Source organism: Alexandromys fortis, unplaced genomic scaffold (genome assembly GCF_014885135.2).
Source record: "Alexandromys fortis isolate MF-2015 unplaced genomic scaffold, M_Fortis_MF-2015_v1.1 scaffold_140, whole genome shotgun sequence".
In the NCBI taxonomy this organism is placed as follows: domain Eukaryota; kingdom Metazoa; phylum Chordata; class Mammalia; order Rodentia; family Cricetidae; genus Alexandromys; species Alexandromys fortis.
The window spans coordinates 182,891-203,139 of NW_026068048.1; the positions used below are offsets into that span (position 1 = coordinate 182,891).

The following is a 20,249-nucleotide window of genomic DNA, read 5'->3' on the forward strand; positions in this document are numbered from 1 at the left end:
GTTTCCTTAAAACCTACATGGCAACCTGACAGGGGTGGGGAATATCCGCATGCCCTCCCAGATGCTTAAGTGGAAGGGCAGGCCTGGGCGGAGTCCTTTTCCACAGCAGTAAACTCATTTCCCTTCTTCTCTAAGTCATTCACATGACTGCTCACTCACCACCGTCCTGGGCAGATCCAGAATCAGTAGCAGCACCAGCACCCAGCCCAGTGCTTTGCCACTGGGTGAATATCAGAACCAATCCTGGAGTGTTAGATCTAAGAGAACACTAGTTTTATTATTATTATTATTATTATTATTATTATTATTATTATTATTATTATTATTTCGAGACAGGGTTTCTCTGTGGCTTTTGGAGCCTGTCCTGGAACTAGCTCTGTAGACCAGGCTGGTCTCGAACTCACAGAGATCCGTCTGCCTCTGCCTCCCGAGTGCTGGGATTAAAGGCGTGCGCCACCATCGCCCGGCTGGTCTATTATTTTTGAAAAGTTCCTAGGGGACTATAGCATAAAGTCAAGACTAGGACATACTAAGGTCAATTTCTCTCAGCTCCCTGGATTATCTATGAATCCAGGGAGATGGACAGCCAAGACTCAAACCCAGAGGTCATACTGGAGGAGGCAGCAGGGCCTCTTTTACTTCTTAGGCATCCTGATCTGAGGGGATCTTAAGAGATTCAGAGAAACTTCCACTGGAATAGGAGCCTCTTAATTAAGGACTATTAGGACAAATGAACTCAAGATTTGGCTAGTTGGGTATAGTATGACTCTTTCTGGGGAGGGCAGAAAAGGAGCAGATACCATGAGGAGGGCACTTATTATATTTTAATTTATTTTTGTTAGTGCTGAGGAAAGAACTCACAGCTTCACATTTGCTAAGCAATCTCTCTACACTCAACTATATTCTACTATGTGTTAGATACTAAGAGCTATTGCTCTAGAATGTGCTGGAACCTCCTCCACAAAGAAAGTAGTATGCTCAGAATGGCTAAGCCCACCACTATTGCACATGTACTTATAGCCAAGGCTGCAGACCTAGATCTAGAACCCTCATGTGCCTGCCATTCCAAGACAAGTATATAGATAGACCAAAGGACATGGATCACCTTGGTCATTACAAGAACCTGGATCCCAGTAGGTGCAGGTGGCAGTGGTTCACTCCTTTAATCCCAGCACTGAGGAGACAGAGACCGGCGGATCTGTGAATTCGAAGCCAACCTGGTCTTGTTCCAAAACGGCAAGTTCCAGAATAGCCAGGGCCACACAGAGAAACCCTGTCTCGTCCCCCTCTCTTGCCCCCCCCCCAAGAACCTAGTTCCCAGATCCCTCTCTTAGGCCCATTCCCTCGGGAGTCTCACTTACTGTGTCTGGGGAGGTGAGAATTAAGAATCTGGATTTTAGTCATTCCACTCCCCCTCCTAAGATTCCGATGACACAAGTTGTGGGAAACACAAAGCCATGAAGAGCCATAATGAGTAGAACAAGAGAATTATCAGAGAGAGTTCCTCCCAAGAGCCAGATTCCAGTTCTAAGAGGCAGAAACAAGCAGGAGAGTGGAGGAGTCTACCTAAGGGTGTAACTGACAGGAGATGCCACCTCTTTAGTCTTAAAGATCTCACATTCATTAGGAAGAAGCATTCAAGGCCTCACAGACTTACCCATGAACACTTCCCTATAAGTGATGTTTTGCTATAATCCTGGCAAGCACCCTTCCTGCCCACTATGAGATATGCAAAGGCCTCCCCCTCTTCCCTCATTCTGTTTTCCTTACCTCTCTACACATCAAGTGCCAGCTTCATTGAAAACATGACAGGGATGTAAGACCTTGATTCGTATATTCACCATCATGCAATTAATTCCACAGTAATCCTCCAGCCCTGGCTGAGCTCTCCCCAAAATGCCAATGCAACTGTTTAGAAAGGGGCCTTCACAGCCAGGCATGATGGCACACACTTTTAATTCCAGCTTTTGGGGGACAGAGGCAGGCAGATCTCTATGCGTTCATGGCCAGCCTTGTCTACAAAGTGAGTTTCAGGATAGCCAGGGCCACATAGAGAAGTCCTGCTTGGAAAAAAAACAAAAAACAAACAAACAAAAAAACCCCAAAACAAAAAACAAACAAAAGAAAGCAAGGACCTCCACTATTTTTATAGAATATTGTTCACTGGCAATGTGGTAAGAGCAAATACTTTAGAAATACTTCCAAAGTAGGCATTCCAGAGTCACCTAGGGATTCATCCTAGAGCTCTTAAAAGGTCCTTACTACAGCCTGGAGGAGCAAAACCAAGTGGCAGACAGAGCTAGCAGCAACTGCTCCCAAGTCAAATTTGATTCCTACCCCCCAGCCCTGCAGGTTTCAATCTGTGGGTTGTGAACCCTCAGGGGGTCGCATAGCAGATATCCTCCTGCATATCAGATATTTACACTATGATTCATAATGGCAGCAAAATTACAATTATGAAGTAGTAACAAAATAATTTTATGCTGCCGGGCAGTGGTAGCGCACACCTTTAATCCCAGTACTTGGGGAGGGAGAGGCAGGCGGATCTTTTTGAGTTCAAGGCCAGCCTGGTCTACAAGAGCTACTTCCAGGACAGGCTTCAAAGCTACAGAGAATAATGATTTTATGGTTGGAGGGCATCACAACATGAGTTATGTGTATATCAAAACTGTATTAAAGGGGCATAGCATTAGGAAGGCTGAGAATCACTGCTCTAGCCTATTTTGTATCTCAGGGCAGTCACTTAGCTTCCCCATTCATAAAACAGACTTTCCTTACAGGTGCCATGAGGGTTAGACAACAATAAAGACAAAGTCACTGGAAGCATGAGTGCCCAGTCCTGTAACTCCAGACTAAACAGGCAGAGTCACTGCACTGCAAGCCCAATGGCCTATTGGCTGAGATCCTGTCAACAAAAAAAAAAAAAAAAAAAAAAAAAACCTATGAGATTGGAAAGATGGTTCAGTGGTTAACAGCATTGGGTGCTCTTCCAGAGGTACTGAGTTCAATTCCCAGCAACCACATGGTGGCTCACAACCATCTGTAATAAGAGCTGGCACCCTCTTCTGGCTACAGGCATACATGCAGATAGAACATCATACATAAGAAATAAATATATATTTTAAAAAAAACTACCAGCGAATGTAGTGGTGGTAGTGGTGGCACATGCCTTTAATCCCAGCACTCAGGAAGCAGAGGTAGGCGATCTCTAAGTTTGAAGCCAGCCTGGTCTACAAAGAGTTGCAGGATATCCAGGGCTGTTACACAGAGAAACTCTGTCTCAAAAACAAACAAAACAACAACTATTCAAAAAAAAAAAAAAAAAAAAAAAAAGGCCACCAGTTGGGGTACACACCTTTAATTCCAGCACCCAGGAAGCAGAAGCAAGTGGATCTCTGAGTTTGAGGCCAGCCTGGTCTATATAGGGAGTTCCAGGTCAGGCAGGGCTGCAAAATGGGACCTTGTTTCAAAACACACAAATAACCACCCCACCCGTAACATGGCAAAATTAAGAGGAAATGTCTTTACTCGTATTGCACAAATCATCTCATAGAACATGAGAATAGGGCAAGGAGACCCCACCTTTAACCTTCTGCAACAACTGGTTTTACCTGGAAGTTCTGAAAAGAATGAAAACCCTGAAAGTGCTCTCAAATCAACAGCAGTAGGGCTGGAGAGATGGCTCAGTGGTTAAGAGCATTGTCTGCTCTTCCGAAGGTTCTGAGTTCAATTCCCAGCAACCACATGGTGGCTCACAACCATCTGTAATGAGGTCTGGTGCCCTCTTCTGGCCTGCAGACATACACACAGACAGAATATTGCATACACAATAAATAAATAAATAAATAAATAAATAAATAAATAAATAAATAAATAAAGTCCCTAATTTGAAAAAAAAAAATCAATAGCAGCAAAGTATACAGCTGACCTGATAAACAGATAAGGCTGGTGCTCAGGACAGGGTAGTAGGTGTGGGATGAAACTGCATAAAACACAGGCTTATTCCAAAGGAACACCACCTCATCTCTCCAGTGTGGGTAGCGCCTACACAGACCTCCATCCTTGGGTTCCAGAGCAGGGGAGCCTTTTTTCCTGGTGGAGAGGCTGCCAAGGGTGGGAGACTGCTGAGCTCTAAGTCTGCTATGGCTAAGCTGGGCTCTGACTGCTCTTTATCTGCCTGATGAACATCAGGCCAACATGACTCCTAATCTATGTAACTATCTTCTGTTGTGCCATGATGCTTCTGTAGCTTGTATATCCAATTCAGTAAGAAATAACAGTATTTCTATGATGACTGGGTCTGGGGAGTTAACAGAGGCCAGGTAGCTCTGTGGTTCCCTAAATCCCAATCTTAGAAACACATGCTGGAGTCCTCCCATGTAAAATAGGGATGATAACAGTACTAATCTCATAGAGTAGTTCTGAGGAGTATAAGCATGACTGACAATAAAGACAATTGACAGTTACTAAGTATTTACTGCTTACCAGGCACTCCACCTGCATGAACTCACTGGCTCCTCAGAAGCACCCTAAACATATGTGGAATTACCATCTTTAAAGATGAGGGAATTGAGGCACTATTATGGCAAATAATAACTATGACTTCAGCCTAGACAATGTGACTCAAAAGCCATCAGATGACCTGATACAGGTTAAGGGGCACTTGGCTTGCAAAGGTTCCACGGGAACTGCTGTTATGAGGCTGAAGGTAAAAAGAATATGGGTAACTCTACAAGGGGTTCCTCAGTTCCCATCCCAGCTAAATTTTGTTAACCACAACTCTCCCCCTTCTCTGACTTCCATCTCCCACCTGTGTCACTGAGATCAGCAGTGTTGCACCCAGCTAGATGTCAAGGCTCAGAAGGACGTATGTTTTAGCAGTAGCCCTTGAGATGGTTCTCTAGACTGATTGACTGTTCCTGAATTCTAGGGACAGGTTCTAAGGCTGTCTGGCTCACCCATCCCAGTGCCAGCTTCAGTGGACAGAGTGCCTCTCCACTGGGTACTTAGGGAACTCTCTTGGAGCTGTCGTGCCTGTGGCCAATCTACTTTTGGAGGTGAACCTAGCACAGACAGCCTCTTCTATGAGTTCTGAGATCCTTTCCTAGCTCTGGTGTCCTAGAGCCAGGAAAACAAATCACCCCTCACCTTCCACCATGCCACTTCATGACTTGCCTGCTCCTTTTGGCAGCTCATACAAGCTACCCAACACCACCCTTCCTCTATATGGGCAGTTCCAGTTTGTATTGCCCTCCTGGGAATCCCCGTTCCACATCTGAAGAAAGCTGACAACAACACAGCCCCAGGAGAGCAGACAAGCACAGAACAGACATTTCTCAGCACCACTGCTGTTGGTCTCCATAGCATTTGGCACCTGCTCTTGCTCTCCCCACTGTACTCCCATCTCTAGGGGCAGACACTCACCAGCACTGTTGGCCTCTGACTCCAGCAGGTGGATATCATTGCAGTCCGCCAGCGAGTGCTCCAGGCAGAGCTGCAGAAAGCGGGCTTGGGTACGGGTGACCCGCTTCAGAAGCGACAGCAGAGCCACTGTCTGCTCACATTCATTCCAGCCCTTGAACCAGCTAGCGAGGATGCCTACTTGGTCTCGGAACATCATGGTGCCAGGCCTGGGGCCAGGGTTGGGGGACGGCGGTGGCAAGGGCCAGCGCCGTCACATGGTCTCGGCTCTGGGCTCCTGTTACCTCTCCCCTAAGGGCCAGGGCTTGAGGATGTCCCCTGGCGTGGTGGCAACGGGTGGTGGGGGGAGGAGGGAGCCTGCTTACATCAGGGGAGGTCTTGGTCCAGCCACACCTCTCCAGGCTCCTGGAAAAGAAAGCAAAGGGATCAGAGGAAGTGCAGGGTTTAAACTGTTATGATGAATATGGGCTGAGGATACTGTTCATGTTTCACGGAGTTTCTTCTGGGTTTTTGGGAGAAAGATGAAGCCAGTAGCAGACACTGAACCAGCTCCTCTCCAACTGTGGACCCAGGGAACAGGCATGACTGGCACCCCAAGACCAGACCCTCAGACAATGAACCAGCTCCTCTCTAACTGTGGACTCAGGAAACAGGTATGACAGGCATTTCGAGATCAGACCCTCAGAGACTAAGGGGAAGAATTGTCTCACAACCGGACAGCACAGAACCAAAGGAGGTTGACCCAAATCAAAGATTAAGTCAGAAGGGTGTACAGAAACAGGAAGGAAGAGATGCTGTGCATTTGGGAAAAGATCTGAAGGAAGGAAGGTCTGGCTCAAGGTGACATGACAAAACAGACACATGACCCGGAACACATCTCATGACCTTGTTTGTCTCCAGCTGACTCCTCTCAGAGCTAGACAGTGACTGCTCATCAGCAAGCTCCCTAATTAACCAAAACCATCAATTCTGACTCAAGGGTGGAAGGTGGGATGGTGAATGCAGGAGATACCCCAGGTACGCAGATAGTACATGTTGACAGCAGATAACAATCTGGTCACAAACTAGCTGATAAATATGAGCCCTGGGGCACAAACATGGACAGACCTGTTTAAAGATCACCACCATGAAGGGATCTCATGCCCTTCAACACAGCTCTTCTACTCTGGAACAGACTTGGCTCTGAACTCTAAGACTCCACCTTCCTACTACAAGGTCCCCACCACCACCCGAAGCCCTCCTCTTCAGTCCTTTAAGTCAACCTCAGCCCCAGACTCCAAAGTGGAAGTCCCTTGATTTTCAGAGCACCAGAATGTTATCCAAGAGACAACAGAGTACCAACTTGAAGGGAATGAGGCAGAATAAAAAGCAAAGACACTTGGTTGAGCAGTGGTGGAATATACTTTTAATCCTAAGGAGGCAGAAGCAGGCAAGTCTCTCTGAGTTTGAGGCCATTCTGGTCTGCAGAGTGAGTTCCAGGACAGTTAGGACTAGACAGAGAAACTGTCAACAGCAGCAGCAGCAGCAGCAAAGACACTCAAATAAGAAAATGTCAAAATTCTTAAGCAGGGACTAAATAGAAGTTGTTTGAAGTGGGCAAACAGCAAGTCTAATTTTCAGCTAACTTGTTTCTAGAGGCCTTTCTCAAGTGTCTGAAGCTTAAAGTAACCACCCAACATTTCCCCCATCTGTCTCTTGCAAACAGTGCCCTAAGTTCCATTCCCCTAGGGCTGCCCAAGAACTAAGAACTCTACACAGACCTACAGTATATAGAACCTGCAGGGCCCAGGTTTTAGGACATGGCTCCCATTATCCTGGCCTTACACACCCTGTTGGGGATAGCTGTATATGGCTAAGTAGCCTTGAAAAAGCCTGGTTGGATCTCAAAAGAGAACAAACTAGTATAGCTGTCAGTTCTTTTTGATGGAAGCAGTGGGGAAAAGGATGAGAGAAAGTGAACTTTGTTCCAAGTTACACAGGTCTCCCATCAATAATTTTAAAGGAGAAATCACAAGTCATCTCCTGGCTTAAAGTCTCCAATGACTTCCAATTGCACTTAAAGAATCTAAATAAATCCAAATTTACCTTGGCCAAAAGTACCCTGCATGACTCCTATTGTCTCTTCAACCTCATGACACAGTGCCTTCTTGTTCACTGGTCTCCTTCCCCTGCAGGCTAGCTCCTAAGTTGCTTGGGTCTCAGCACAATATCACTTCCTCAAAGAGTCTCCCTGACTCTCTTCCACAGTCACTCAAATGTATTAGTGCTCTCATTTCTTATAATATGACACTATGAAATACTGTCTTATGTTGATTTTTCTTCTCACCAAAATGCAAGCTATGCAGTCAGCCTGAGCCTAAAATAGTACTTTATTCATTAAAAAAAATCATTACATTTTATTTACTTTGTGTGTAAATGCCTGTATATGCACATGACACAGAGCACATGTGGAGGTCAGAGGACAACTTGTGGGAGTTGGTTCTCCCTTTAGATCATGTGGGTACCAGAAAATTAAGGCTTGGTGGTAAGTGCCTTTACCTGCTGAGTCATCTCGCTGGTCCAGAATAGTATACTTTAAAAACCAACCCAGACAATTGTGGTAACACATGCCTTTAATTTCAGCACCAAGGAAGCAGAAACAGGTGGATCTCTGAGTTTGAAGTCGGCCTGTCTACATATCGAGTTCTAGGATAACCAGGACTACATAGTGAGGCTATCTCAGAGCAAAACAAGGCAAAACCCAAAACACTGGGGTGGAATGAGGCCAAACAAGATTTTTAAAAACAAATACAAAAGCCTGCCTTGTTATCTTCTGGCTGATTCCTTTTAACTTGTGTGTGTGTGTGTGTGTGTGTGTGTGTGTGTGTGTGTGAGAGAGAGAGAGAGAGAGGGAGAGAGAGAACACATCATAGTTGCTTGCATGCAAGCATTTATGCACATGTACACATTGCATTACAAGTAGGTATCTGAAGTGCCCAAAGGCTTTAGTTCCCCTGAAGCTGGCAGGTGTAAGCCATATGATATGAGTGCTGGGAACTGAACTCAGGTTCTCTGAATGTGTAGTTAGTATGCACGCTTAACCACTGAGCCATCTCTCCAGACAAAACAAAGGGTCTTATTTATGTGGCCCAGGCTGGCCTGAACTCACAATCTTCCTTGCCTTAAACTAGAGACCTGAGATTACAGGTGTGTATCACAATACCTGGTTCAACGGGAATACCCATCAATAGGGTATAACTAATAAACGGAGGCAGATTCTATGCAAGGGGAGGTAAAAGCAAATCTAGTGAAGAGGGACACCATGAGATACACAAGAGGTGGCTGTCTGTAATCCTAGCCTCCAGGAAGCTAAGGCTGGGTAATTAAGCTATGAGTTCCAGGTCAATCCAAGATACAAAGTTAAGATTCTGTAAAGAAAGTTATATAGAAGTACGTATTTTGCACCACTAGTGTTTCACATGTAAAAGGATGAACTCAAGCTGTTGAGAGGGGTTACTTTGGGGAGACGGGAATTACTAATAAATGTTATACCATTTCACCAGTTACAAGTCAACACATTTTTTTTGACATTTTTAAAAAGAATTTTCAGCTTTTAATTCTAGTATTCAAGAGGCAGAAGGTGGATTTCCGAGTTCAAGGACAGTCAGGTCTATACAGCCTACAGCTGCTCTAGAACAGCCAGGGCTACACAGAGAAAAACAAAGCAAAACAAAAGTTGTTCCCTAACCCCACACCCCAAACTGAGGCTTCTTTCTACTTACAGCAAGAAAGCACTGTGCTGTCCTGGATACAGGGTGGGTGAACGGAAGTTCTGCACCTCCCTTGCCCTCCCTGCTCCAACATTGTATAGCTGCAGGTTCCAAAGAGGAGCCAGTTGGCTCAACATAAAAAATACTTTCTATATAATGGATCTGTCCAAAGATAGAGCTGGCCACCAAGTAAGAGGTGGTAAATGCCTGGTTGTTGGCAGTGGTCAAGCAGAGGATGAGTGGACACCTCTTGGGAGTGGGAGCAATTCCTCCACTAGGTAACAGCTCATCCAATGCAAGACCATGTTACTGTTTCGATGGAACATTTGTGATGGGAGGTTTAATATGCCAACAGCATTTACAGTAAAAAGGATGGCCAAATTCTCAGGCAAAAACTGTGCACAATACTTTTTTTTTTTTTCCGAGACAGGATTTCTCTTTATATCTTTGCCTGTCCTGAAACTCACTTTGTAGACCAGGCTGACCTCGAACTCACAGAGATCCATCCGCCTCTGCCTCTGAGTGCTGGGATTAAACGTGTGCACTACCACACCCAGTCAACTGTACACATTTCTGGGTTGTAAATTTTCCTAAGCAACAAGGCTATATCCCCAACAGCTGCTGACATCAATCTAGCTTCTTCCAGCAAAGCTTTGGGACAGAATGAGGTCTCAAATGTGATGCTTACCAGGCTAGGCTTTGAACAGAGCTGGCCACTGGGGACTACAGTGAGCTATGAGGTACACAGCCTGTTTAAAAGCAGAATACACTATTCCACTCTAATCAACTGTTGCCATGTGGGAATAGATTCATATTATTAGGTCTTCAGATTTTTGTTTTTAATAGAACAGAGGAAATCTGGCTCTGAAAAAAATTCCCTATTTTTAAACCTTGGAAACTACCTCACATTAAAACAGCAACTATGAACTACTACACAGCACAACAAAACCACAAAACACTGTGGCCATGGTTCTTGAAACCAACTAGAAATAGACCAGAAGCTGACTAACCACCACCCCCAACTCCATGGCTCTGATGGTCTGCAGTGGGCACTAGGGTTTCCACAAATCCACCTGTAAAGACCAAACTGGAAAATCATCCCTTAGCTAAACCCAAGGACCTGAGTTTGATCCACAGAACTCATGTGATGGGAACAAGTCCAAGTTTTCTTTCTGACCTACACACACACTATAGTACACATGCTTGTGCGCACGCGCTAAGTAAAATATAATCCAATAAAGTTTTGCTTTGTTTTAAAAAAAATCTCTGAATTAGAGACCAGCCTGATCTATGTAGCAAGTTCTACCTAGAACTTAAGTCAGTCAGGGCTACATAGTCAGACTGTCTCAAAAATAAAATGAAATAAAAATAAAAAAGCCATCCCTAATGGGGCTGGAGAGATTACTCAGTGGTTAAGAGTACTTGGTGCTTTTGCAGAGGACTCAGGTTTGGTTCCCATCACCCACACAGCAACTCACAAACATCTGGAACTCCAGTTCCCGGCGACAAAAACATTCTTATACATAAATCTTTAAAAAAAAAAAATTGGAAAAGAATGACAAGAGGACTGCCATGAGTTTACAGCCAACTTGGGCTACACAGCAAAGTTTGAGGCCAGTCAGGGCTATATAGTAAGATTCTATCTCAAAAAACAAAACAAGAAACAAACAAAAAACCTAACCTTGGGGTAGGAGATAGCTCGGGGGTATGGCACTTGCCACACAAGCTTGAGGATTTGAGTTCATATTGCTAGAATCCAGGTAAAGTCAGAAGTGATAATCCCTGTCTGTAATCCTAGTGCTCCTACAGTGGTGTGAGAGATGAGACAGGAGAATCCCCAGAAGCTCAAATGCCATTCAATGGTGAACACGAAACAACCATTTCTCATCAAGGGAGAGAGCAAGGACCAATATTCTAAGTTGTTCTCAGACCTCTTAATTCCTGCCATAGCACACATGCACAACACACGAAGAGACAAAACAAAAAAGAAAAAAAGAGTGATCCCTCTATCTTCAAGACAGAAGGGTACTTACTGAGTGTTGGGTATAGATGGTAACTCACGAGACTAAATCGATGGCCCCTTTTCACTAAGGGCAGAGGACCTCAGCCCCTCTACATTAGCTGCCTGTTTGCAGCAAGCAAGTACCTGAACAAGGCATCAGCATCAACTCTCCCATGGCACCTCTTGGCAGTACCATCCATCTTACTACGATGGGGTCATCTGTCAGTCATTCCATCTTCTGGTTCTAACAGTGAGTTCCCCTTGAACAATCAGCTGTTTTTCTTGGCTGCAGAAGTGGACATGGGACAGAGCCTGAACAAGTTCTCTTGGACTTTCAACGTTAACTACTGAGGAAAGTAGCTCTAGGTTATTAGTCATTACCTCTGCTATCATGCGGCTAGCGGCTACTTCTGAATGAAGCCAATACAGATGGAGCATTCTCAAGAGGTGAGGGGAGAAGACCTAGGTCCACAGAGCCTGAAGCCTCTTTACTGGCTAGACTTTTCAGTTCCAGAGGCCAATAAATATACTCCTTAGGCCTATCTAAACTGGCTTTTTACTACTTAAAACAGTCTTGGCTACTGAAATGTAAAACTGCATCCACTGCTGCTCTGGTCTCTGTCTTCACATGGTCAAACCTGACTCTCTATTTTTGAGGAAAGCCAGAAGAGATGGCCTACTACAGCAAGCTTCTAGACAACCAGCAACACTGTTGGCATCTGACCAGATTTAGAATGTGTAACTTTCTTGGGAAGTACCTACCAACCCCGGAGGTAAAAACTGGAACCAAGCAAACAGCTGAGATGTTCCAGGGAACACTTCCCCAGGCTTTTTTCCTGAGCCCAAAAGTAAGACGGGGTCCACAGATAAGTGTTCAGCCAGCTCTCTTCATTTAGAAACAGACCTGGGTAGTCAGGGAACCTGGCTCAAACCCTAGTTCTCCCACAGACACTTGCTACTATGTCTTTTGGCAAATAATTCAGCTTCTTCAGTGAAGCTGTAAGAAGACTGAGTCTAAACAATGTATAGGAAGAAAACTAGCCCAAAGACTTTGCTACTCCATCACATCCTGTCCCTCATAAATCCTATTCTAACAGGTAAGCTCATCACAGGTAAGTTCGCCTGGATCCCCAGACATCTATTTTTATTGTTTGTTTGAGACAGGTTCTCCAGCTGGCCTTGAACTTGAGATACCCCTCCTTCAGCTTCTCAAGTGCTTGGGATCTAATTTAAAAGATATATGTAAGGCTTGAGGGAAGAGGGGTGTAACTCAATAGCACTGTGATTGTCAAAGCATGTGAAAAATCTGTGATTTCATCCTTATCATCACACACATACATAACACATAAATGGCACATATATTTATGAGACATAAATAGCCTTTTATAAACGGGAAAAATAAGTTAGACAGAAGGGAAGGCACTACTTACGACTGTGTAAGATCTGCAGGGCCCAAACACTATGCCTTCAGATCTCCTGTTCTTTTTTTCTTTTCTTTTCAAGATTTATTTATTATGTATATAGTGTTCTGCACCAGACTTCATTACAGATGGTTGTGAGCCACCATGTGGTTGCTGGGAATTGAATTCAGGTCCTCTAGAAGATCAGTCAGTGCTCTAAACCGCTGAGTCATCTCTCCAGCCCCAGACCTCCCCACTGATGCCCAGAAGTTGGGCTTATGGGTTATCCTTTAACACCAGACCTCGGGTGCCTAGATCTTCTATAGTTCTTGACCTAGGCCTTTGAGAAACACATATTTTATGAACAAATAGGCTAGTCACCAAACCAGAGTGTGTCAAAAGACAAAAGAATCCAAAGTATTTTTTGTAAGAACTATTTTTTTTAGAAATTTCAAAAATATGTACACACAAAAAAGTATACACTGTCTCAGCAAAAAAGAGCCTTTTTTGTTAATGAATTCTCCTAGGGAAACAGAGGAGAGAAGTCAAGCAGGGCTACTGGACACTAAGTGCATCATAGGCACTCTGGGAAACCCTAGAGTACAAGGAAGTTGCTATTCCTTTTCCTGTTCCAAAAATCTCTTGACTCTCTATCTCCCACAGAACATTCCCTACTCCCTTATCCTTTAAGTAAATCGTCACCTCTGTGGACATCTCGGACTCTTCTGTCATCTTAGTTTCTTTACTGTCCTAAAGATGTAGTCCCATCGTTCCCCCGCCCCCAGTCCCAGAACCACACGGTCTTGTTATGAAGCTGAGCTGACTTAGAAATGGAGATCTCCCTGCCTTCTGAGTGCTGAAATGACAGGCATGTGCCCCCACAATCTCATGTTTTTCGTGGGGTGGGGTAAAATGGATAGGGTCTGGCTATTTAGCCCTGGATGACTTGGGATTCATGTAGGCCAATGTTGTTCCTAAACTCATGATGTTGAACTTCCTGCCTCTGCCTCCCAAGACCTGGAATGTTGGGATTTCAGGTATGAACACCCACCTGTCTTTTTGTTTTAAAGAAAAAAATAATAATAAATAAAATCCCAAAACCAAGTTCATTGCACATACAAGTATACAGCAGGTATGGCAGCAACAGGAGGACTATCTGTCTAGCTGTATTTTTCTTAAAGATTTATTTTATTTTCATTCTATGTGTGTGGGTGTTTTTGCCTGCAAGTGTGCAATAGCTGAAAAGGTCAGAAGAAGGTGTCAGATCCCCTGGAACCAGAATTTTAGATGGTTGTGACCGGTCATGTGGGTGCTAGGAACCAAAACAAGGTCCTCTGAAGAACAGCCAGTGATCTTTAACTGCTGAGCCATCTCTCCAGCCCCTAGATATTTTTTCTTAGTGGCAGCTACATATGTTCTTATTTGTGCCAGCAACATGGCTAAGCAGATTAAGATGCTTGTTACCAGCCGGGCAGTGGTGGCACACTCTTTTAATCCCAGCAGTCAGGAGGCAAAGGCAGGTGGATGTGAGTTCAAGGCCAGCCTGGTCTACAAGAGCTAGTTCCAGAATAGGTTCCAAAGCTACAGAGAAAACCTGACAGCCTGAGATGGATTCTTGAAATCCACATGGTAGAAGAAGAACCAATTCCCACAAGCTGTGCTCTGACTTTCACATGAGTGCATTATCATTTTTGCTCATAAACACATAAATGTTCCCAATCCTCCTCCTCAGACTTCAGATTAGACCTGTCCCAATTTCCCTCACTTTCCTCAAAAGGAGTCTGATACAATCACAGGTGGTGTTTCTTCAAAGGCTGTAGCTCCTTCAAGAGGCATGAGGGAAGGGAGTTGTGGTTGTATGATCCACTGCTACACCATAGCATCTGACAAAGAAACAGCTGTGATATATTTCTCCACCGTACAACAGTCCTTCCTCTGCATGCAGCAATGCTAGGTTTAGAACGTCTCACTTCCTGGTCTTCCCACAACCGGTGCACTCCTCTTTCCTGCTTATCAGGCTCAATTGTCACCTCTTCAACAAGGCCAATTCTGGCCACTCCGTCTATAGAGATCACCTTTACACTCGTTCATTTCCTTCATAGTACATATCACACTCATACTTCTTTTTAAAATGTTAGTGTTTTGTGTCTGTGTGAACACACATTGCCACGACATGCATGTGGAAGTCAGAAGACAACTTGTGGTGTCAGTACTCTCTCCTTTCACCTTTACATGGGTTCTGGGAATCAAACTCAGGTTGCCAGGCAAATACCTTTACCTAATGAGCCACCTTTTAATGCAGTACTTGCTCTTCTCCATCAAAATAAGAATTTTGTGAGTTTCAAGTCTTTGTTTCATTCTCAGCTATATCTCCAATATCTAAAATATCTCCCCCTATAAATTACTTAACAATCACTCACTGATAGGGATATTTAAGACTTGCATAGTTCTAGTTTGCTGAGCAGTGGTGGTGCTCACCATTAGTCTCAGCACTTGGGAGGCAGAGGAAGGAGGATTTCTGAGTTCAAGTCCAGTCTGATCTACAGAGTGAGTTCCAGGGCTACACAGAAAAAAATCCTTCCTCACAAAAAAAGAAAAGAAAAAAGAAAAAAAAAACCTTGCATAGTTCATATATTATTGCTGTTTTATAACCTACTTTCAACCACAATCTATTTGACCAGTTTCCACTAAAACAAACAAAACCTCTCCAAAGTTCTAGGCCCTAGAAATCCAGACTTACATTCTATGTTCTAAAGCCAGCAAATCAAGACACTCATCTCCTTCCTGCCTCTCCTAATGAGAGCCAGAAACAAAGTCTGTAGGATCATATTGACCATTATATTTCTTTGGACCCAAATAATCACAGAGCAGAGGATTAGTGGAAGTGGGGACAGAGAAAAGAACCGCCAATACTCATAAAGCTCATGGGGCGGACTCACAATCCTATATGGTTCAGTAAGAGAGCCAGTTGCAGAGCACAGAACCCCAAACATAGCCAAGTATCATCAACTGTCTCATAACTACTAGGGAGAAAAACTGTTTCAAACTGGGACTTCTAAGAGTTTTTTTTTTTTTTTTTTCCCACTGCAGCTGCTAAAGAGGTAGAGTTTAAAGCTGGGGTTGCTGAGGGTAGTATCTGTCACCACAAGCAAAAACCTGTTAAGGAAGAAGCGACTAACTTAGTGGAGAAATGTGAAGGTCAGGATTATTATCTGAACCTCTGGATGCAGCTATAAGCAGTCTGGATTTTTCAGTAATATGGGTCAATTAACCCTCACCCCACTTCCCTGCACACCTCCCTCCCATGCCTGCTGGTGTTCAAAATCTCTTTTAAACTACTTTGTGTTAAGATTCTACCTTGGCTAGCATTAACTACTTTCTGCTCACAGCCCTCAAGCATGTGTAAGACATTGTTCTAAGTACTTTACATCCATTAACTTAGTCCATAAAGTAAGATATCATTATCACCTTCATTTTTTTCAGTTGTGAAAACATAAGGGTCACGCCCAACCCCTATCCAAATAGAAAATCCAACTCTCTGACCCAAGGCACTATCATTTTGAAATGGGCAGGGCCTACAGACCTTCTATTAGCCCCGCCTGTCCTTCACTTCATCATATGTAAAATGAAGATAATCGTAGTTTATCTACCTCAGGGTCCCGTGGGTATGAGGCCACACGGACAAGGCACTTGAACAGTACCTAGCAAACATAAGTAGTCAGTAAACAGCAATCCCTGTTACATCTGTGGGTCACTCCAGTGCAGCAAATGAAAGAGTGCTTCCTTCAACTCTGCTCATATACAGAAGAAACTATGGGTGAGAGTGATGCTTTCTTGAGGCTTCAGATGTAGCTCAGTCATTAACCACTTGTCTTTTGTGCCTTAGGTCCTGAGTTCAATTCCCAGCACCATAAAAACAAAAGCATAGTGTTTAAACTGTGTTCCCTGCTTAGGAGCCCCTCATTGTGGTCCTGATTCCCATGAAACACTACCTCACCTAAATACTTTTCCCATGAAGTCTTTCCAAATAGCTGAATCCCCACAGCATATAATCTACATCTCATGTACTCTGTGGTGCACGTGCCCAAGCCCTCTACTAGACAGTGAGCCCCCTAAAGACAGAGTTTATCTTGGGCTTTTCTATTTCTTTTTCTTGGCCCTACAGAGGAATGGATTCTCTTGGAAAAAGTTGAGAGTACTATAGAGATCTCAAAGAGAGACTGAGCAAAGCTAACCAAGATGGGGTGAGGTAGGTCACCAGAAGAGAACACAGGACAGCTCAGAATCAGCGCCAAGAAAAGTTCCATGAACAGAAGCAGTGGGCAGGAGGATAGACAAGGGGACTGAACAGAGTGATGGATGAAAGGGAGAAGGGGCAGGACAGTGTACTGCTCGCTAGTTCCCTGGAACACCTGGCACATTCAGATACAGCCTGTCCTTCTAGCTTCCTGTCCAGTGAGGGTTAAGTCAATATAAACTACAAGCAGGAAAGTGACTGGTGCTCTGTGAAGTGCACGGAGGGCCCTTGGCAGTTAAGACACAGAAGACCTGAAGTTGCCCACATGAAGAGAGAGAAATGAGTGGGACATGTGTGTTCAAGGAGGTAGCAATTTAAAGCAAAAGCAGCAAAAGCTCTAGGGTGGGCCAGAGGGGCAGGTAGAAGGAGAAAGTGCTGAGGAAGAGCTGAAAGGGGACCATTCAAAGGCAGAATCTGAAGTAATTACTCAGAGGGTGGGGTAACCTTGTGGAGAAGCCAAGATCTTTCAAAGTGGGTAAGAAGTCTTTCTGGAGGATGGGTACTTCACACAGTAGATTCCCAGGAAAATAGGGAGGCATAGCAGCGCTTAGAGGCACATCTTTAGAGCTCTTATAGGACTTTTTACAGAGAAAGAGAGAACCTCTTAGAAGCAGTGGTTCTCAAACTTGAGCATACATCGGAAACAACAGGATCATTTATTAAAAACTCAGAATGCTGGGCTCTCCTCCGAAGTTTTCTGATTCTGTCTGAGTAAGACCCAAGAATTCACATTTTCCAACCAGTGCTGCTGCAGTTCTAACCATACTTTGAGAGCCACTGACAGAAGGGAAAGGGAATTCTTCAGTAAGGGGTCTTCAAAAATGAAAGGGATGAAATCAAAGTCCTCAACAAGTCTCTAAGTGAGTGTTAAAGATCTTTCCATGTCTGAAAGGAGAGAGACCTATGAGGATGAGGAAGGAAGGAAGGAAGGAAGGAAGGAAGGAAGGAAGGAAGGAAGGAAGGAAGGTCAATCTGACAGAAGAGTCTCCAAGCACTGGAATTTCCAGAAGTAGAGGAATTGGGGAGCTGGGAATCTGAAGGATGCTGGGGTCTCTGAAGAAATAGTGGGGGAAGTAGGCTGAGCTCTAGAAATGTCTATGATTCCAAAGGAATGAGAATGGGAGAATAAGAGAAAGTGAGAACAGATTTATCCTCATTAGGATTAATCTAACAGAGCCCTGAAATAAGATTGGGAATGTCAGAGGGGAAAACTGAGGGAGGGTTCCCAGAAAGTATCAGAGATTACTGACACAGAGTTTGGGAGGAAATTTCTCTAAAGAGTGTCTTGGGAAAGGAGTGGTCTTCTGAGAGAGGTCCTGACAGAGGGATCCTTAAACACACAAACACACACACTCACACACCCCACATGGGGAGGTGGCTTTGATGAGTAACCTCAAGTAAAGTTAAAAAGAGCACACAGGGGATAGGGTGGGACAGGACTCCTAGAGAAGACCTGGTGTTATCAGAGTAGGCTTTTCACAAAATATTCTGGACGTTCATTCACAGTGAAGGAAGATTAGGTAGGTGTGGAAGGCTTTCTAAAGATGGTTATGGAGAGTGGGGGGTGGGGGCTCTGAGGAAGAGATAGCTAGGAGAAAGTCTTTTAGTAAGACAGTCAAAGAATAGATCCAAAGGTCCTAGGGATGTCAGGGTTTCTGAGTAGTATTTTAAGGGCCGTTTCAGGGTTACCGGGGTTTCTGATGCTAGGGCATCCTGAAGGCTGTATCTCAGAGGGATATTTCAGGGTTGTACAGAGGAGCTTGAGAAAGCTATCTAAGGCTACAAGGGGGTAGTTTCAGATTTTCGGGTTATCCAAGAAGAGTTCTAGAGAATACAGAGGCTGTGAGGGAACTTTCTGGAGTCCTTAGACAATTTTTTAAAATATGTGGTGTGTGTTACTGGAAAGGAATTGGGATACATAAGAGGGGATTTGGAACAGGTTTTTGGAATATGAGAGGAGCTCTCTGGAGACTTTCAAGATTAGTAGGTGTGGGGGTTCAGGAGAAAATAGTTGGGGTACATAGAGGTGATCTAGTCTACAGCATTCCAAGGTGGGAAAGATTTGCAGAACATGAGGTCTCTGGGCCGGATTTTTAGGGTCCAAGAGATATGACAAGGGGGTGGGGTGCATATGAGAGATGGAAGCAATGAGAGGAGTGGTCCTCCAGGTGGGTTTTGGGATCGATGAGCATTTCAATAGTATCTGAAGAAGATTGCTCTGGGATACGCATGCTTCTCAAGGAAGATGTAGGGTTCACCGGGGCATTCTCAAGGATTTGGGGGATAAGAGCGAAAATCTCTAAGATTTCTAGAATGAGGAAGGATGAGAGGGTAAAAACCTGAGGTATGTGAAGAGGAAGTATGAGGGAGATGGATGGAATATGTGATGAGATTGGGGAGGGGTCTAAATGCCGAAGAGGTGTCTGGGGGCTGTTTGGGGGTTCCAGGGAGGTTCCTGAGGGAGATGCCTGAGATCTGTGCTGCGGAGACTGACGAGGAGTAGCCATCAAGGAATGTGTAGCGATACAGGAGGAGGATTGGGGGGGGGGGCAGGGACGAAAGGGCGGGGATCCATAGGGAAGGTCCCCGGAGGAGGCAGTTGAAAGCTGAGGGTGGTCTCCGGGGAGGCCGCAGGAGCCGTGCGGGAGGACCAGGCAGATGCGTGCCGGGTCAAGACAGAGGTCCCCGCCCGGCCCCTCGACTATCCCCGGGGCGTGAGGGCTTGGGGGAGAAGCTGAGGAAGGGGCCCGGGTGGGGAGAAGTGGGCTGAACGCGGGGTCCTAAAGGGTCCTCCGGGCTCCCCCGGCCTGCCGAGGCCCGAGTTCGCCGCCCGCCGCAGCCAGCGACGCCGGGTCCCTGAGGGGGCGGGGCCGGCCGCGCGGCCTGGGTCGCCCTGAGGGGAGCGCCGCGCGCCTCGACCGCCGCCGCCCCGCGCCCGCCGGCCCGGCCCTGCCCGAGACTCACCGCCTCGGCCTCCGCCGCCGCCGCCACCACCCGCGCCTCCTCAGGCAGCCGCCGCCACCCGCGCCGCAGCCGCCGCCGTCGCCGCCGTCGCCCCCTCTCCGGCCCGCGAGCTCCCCTCCCTCCTCCCGCACCGACCACCACCGCCGCCGCCGCCGCCGCCGCCGTCGCGCTGCGTCACCGCGCCGTGCGTCACCGCCCCTGGCCCCGCCCCGGAGGGACACTGCGCGCCAGCATTAGCTCACACCCGATTGACGGACGGCGAACCCAGCCAACTGGCGGCGAGGGCAGCCCGAAGGATGGGAGGTGTGCGGCGAGAAAGGCGGGGTTCTGGCCGGGAAGGGAGAGATGGGGGCTGGAACGAGGCCTGGAGGCCCGCCCTCTTCTCACTGCGATTGGTCGGACTTGGGGGTGACGGG

General features: G+C 45.8%; 1 protein-coding gene across 3 annotated transcripts in view; it reads right to left on the reverse strand.

The window, feature by feature from the left end:
- Window positions 1–19,990, reverse strand: part of Samd4b (sterile alpha motif domain containing 4B) — a 39,575-nt gene extending 19,585 nt beyond the window's left edge. For all 3 annotated transcript variants that reach the window (XM_050118948.1, XM_050118947.1, XM_050118946.1), the window contains exons 1-2: window positions 19,834–19,990; window positions 5,425–5,826 (exon numbers count right to left, since the gene is read on the reverse strand). In XM_050118948.1, the coding sequence (XP_049974905.1) occupies window positions 5,425–5,620 (196 nt within the window). In that variant the 5' untranslated portion in view covers window positions 5,621–5,826; window positions 19,834–19,990. The remainder of the gene's footprint in view (window positions 1–5,424; window positions 5,827–19,833) is intronic.
- Between the last annotated feature and the right edge of the window lie 259 nt (window positions 19,991–20,249).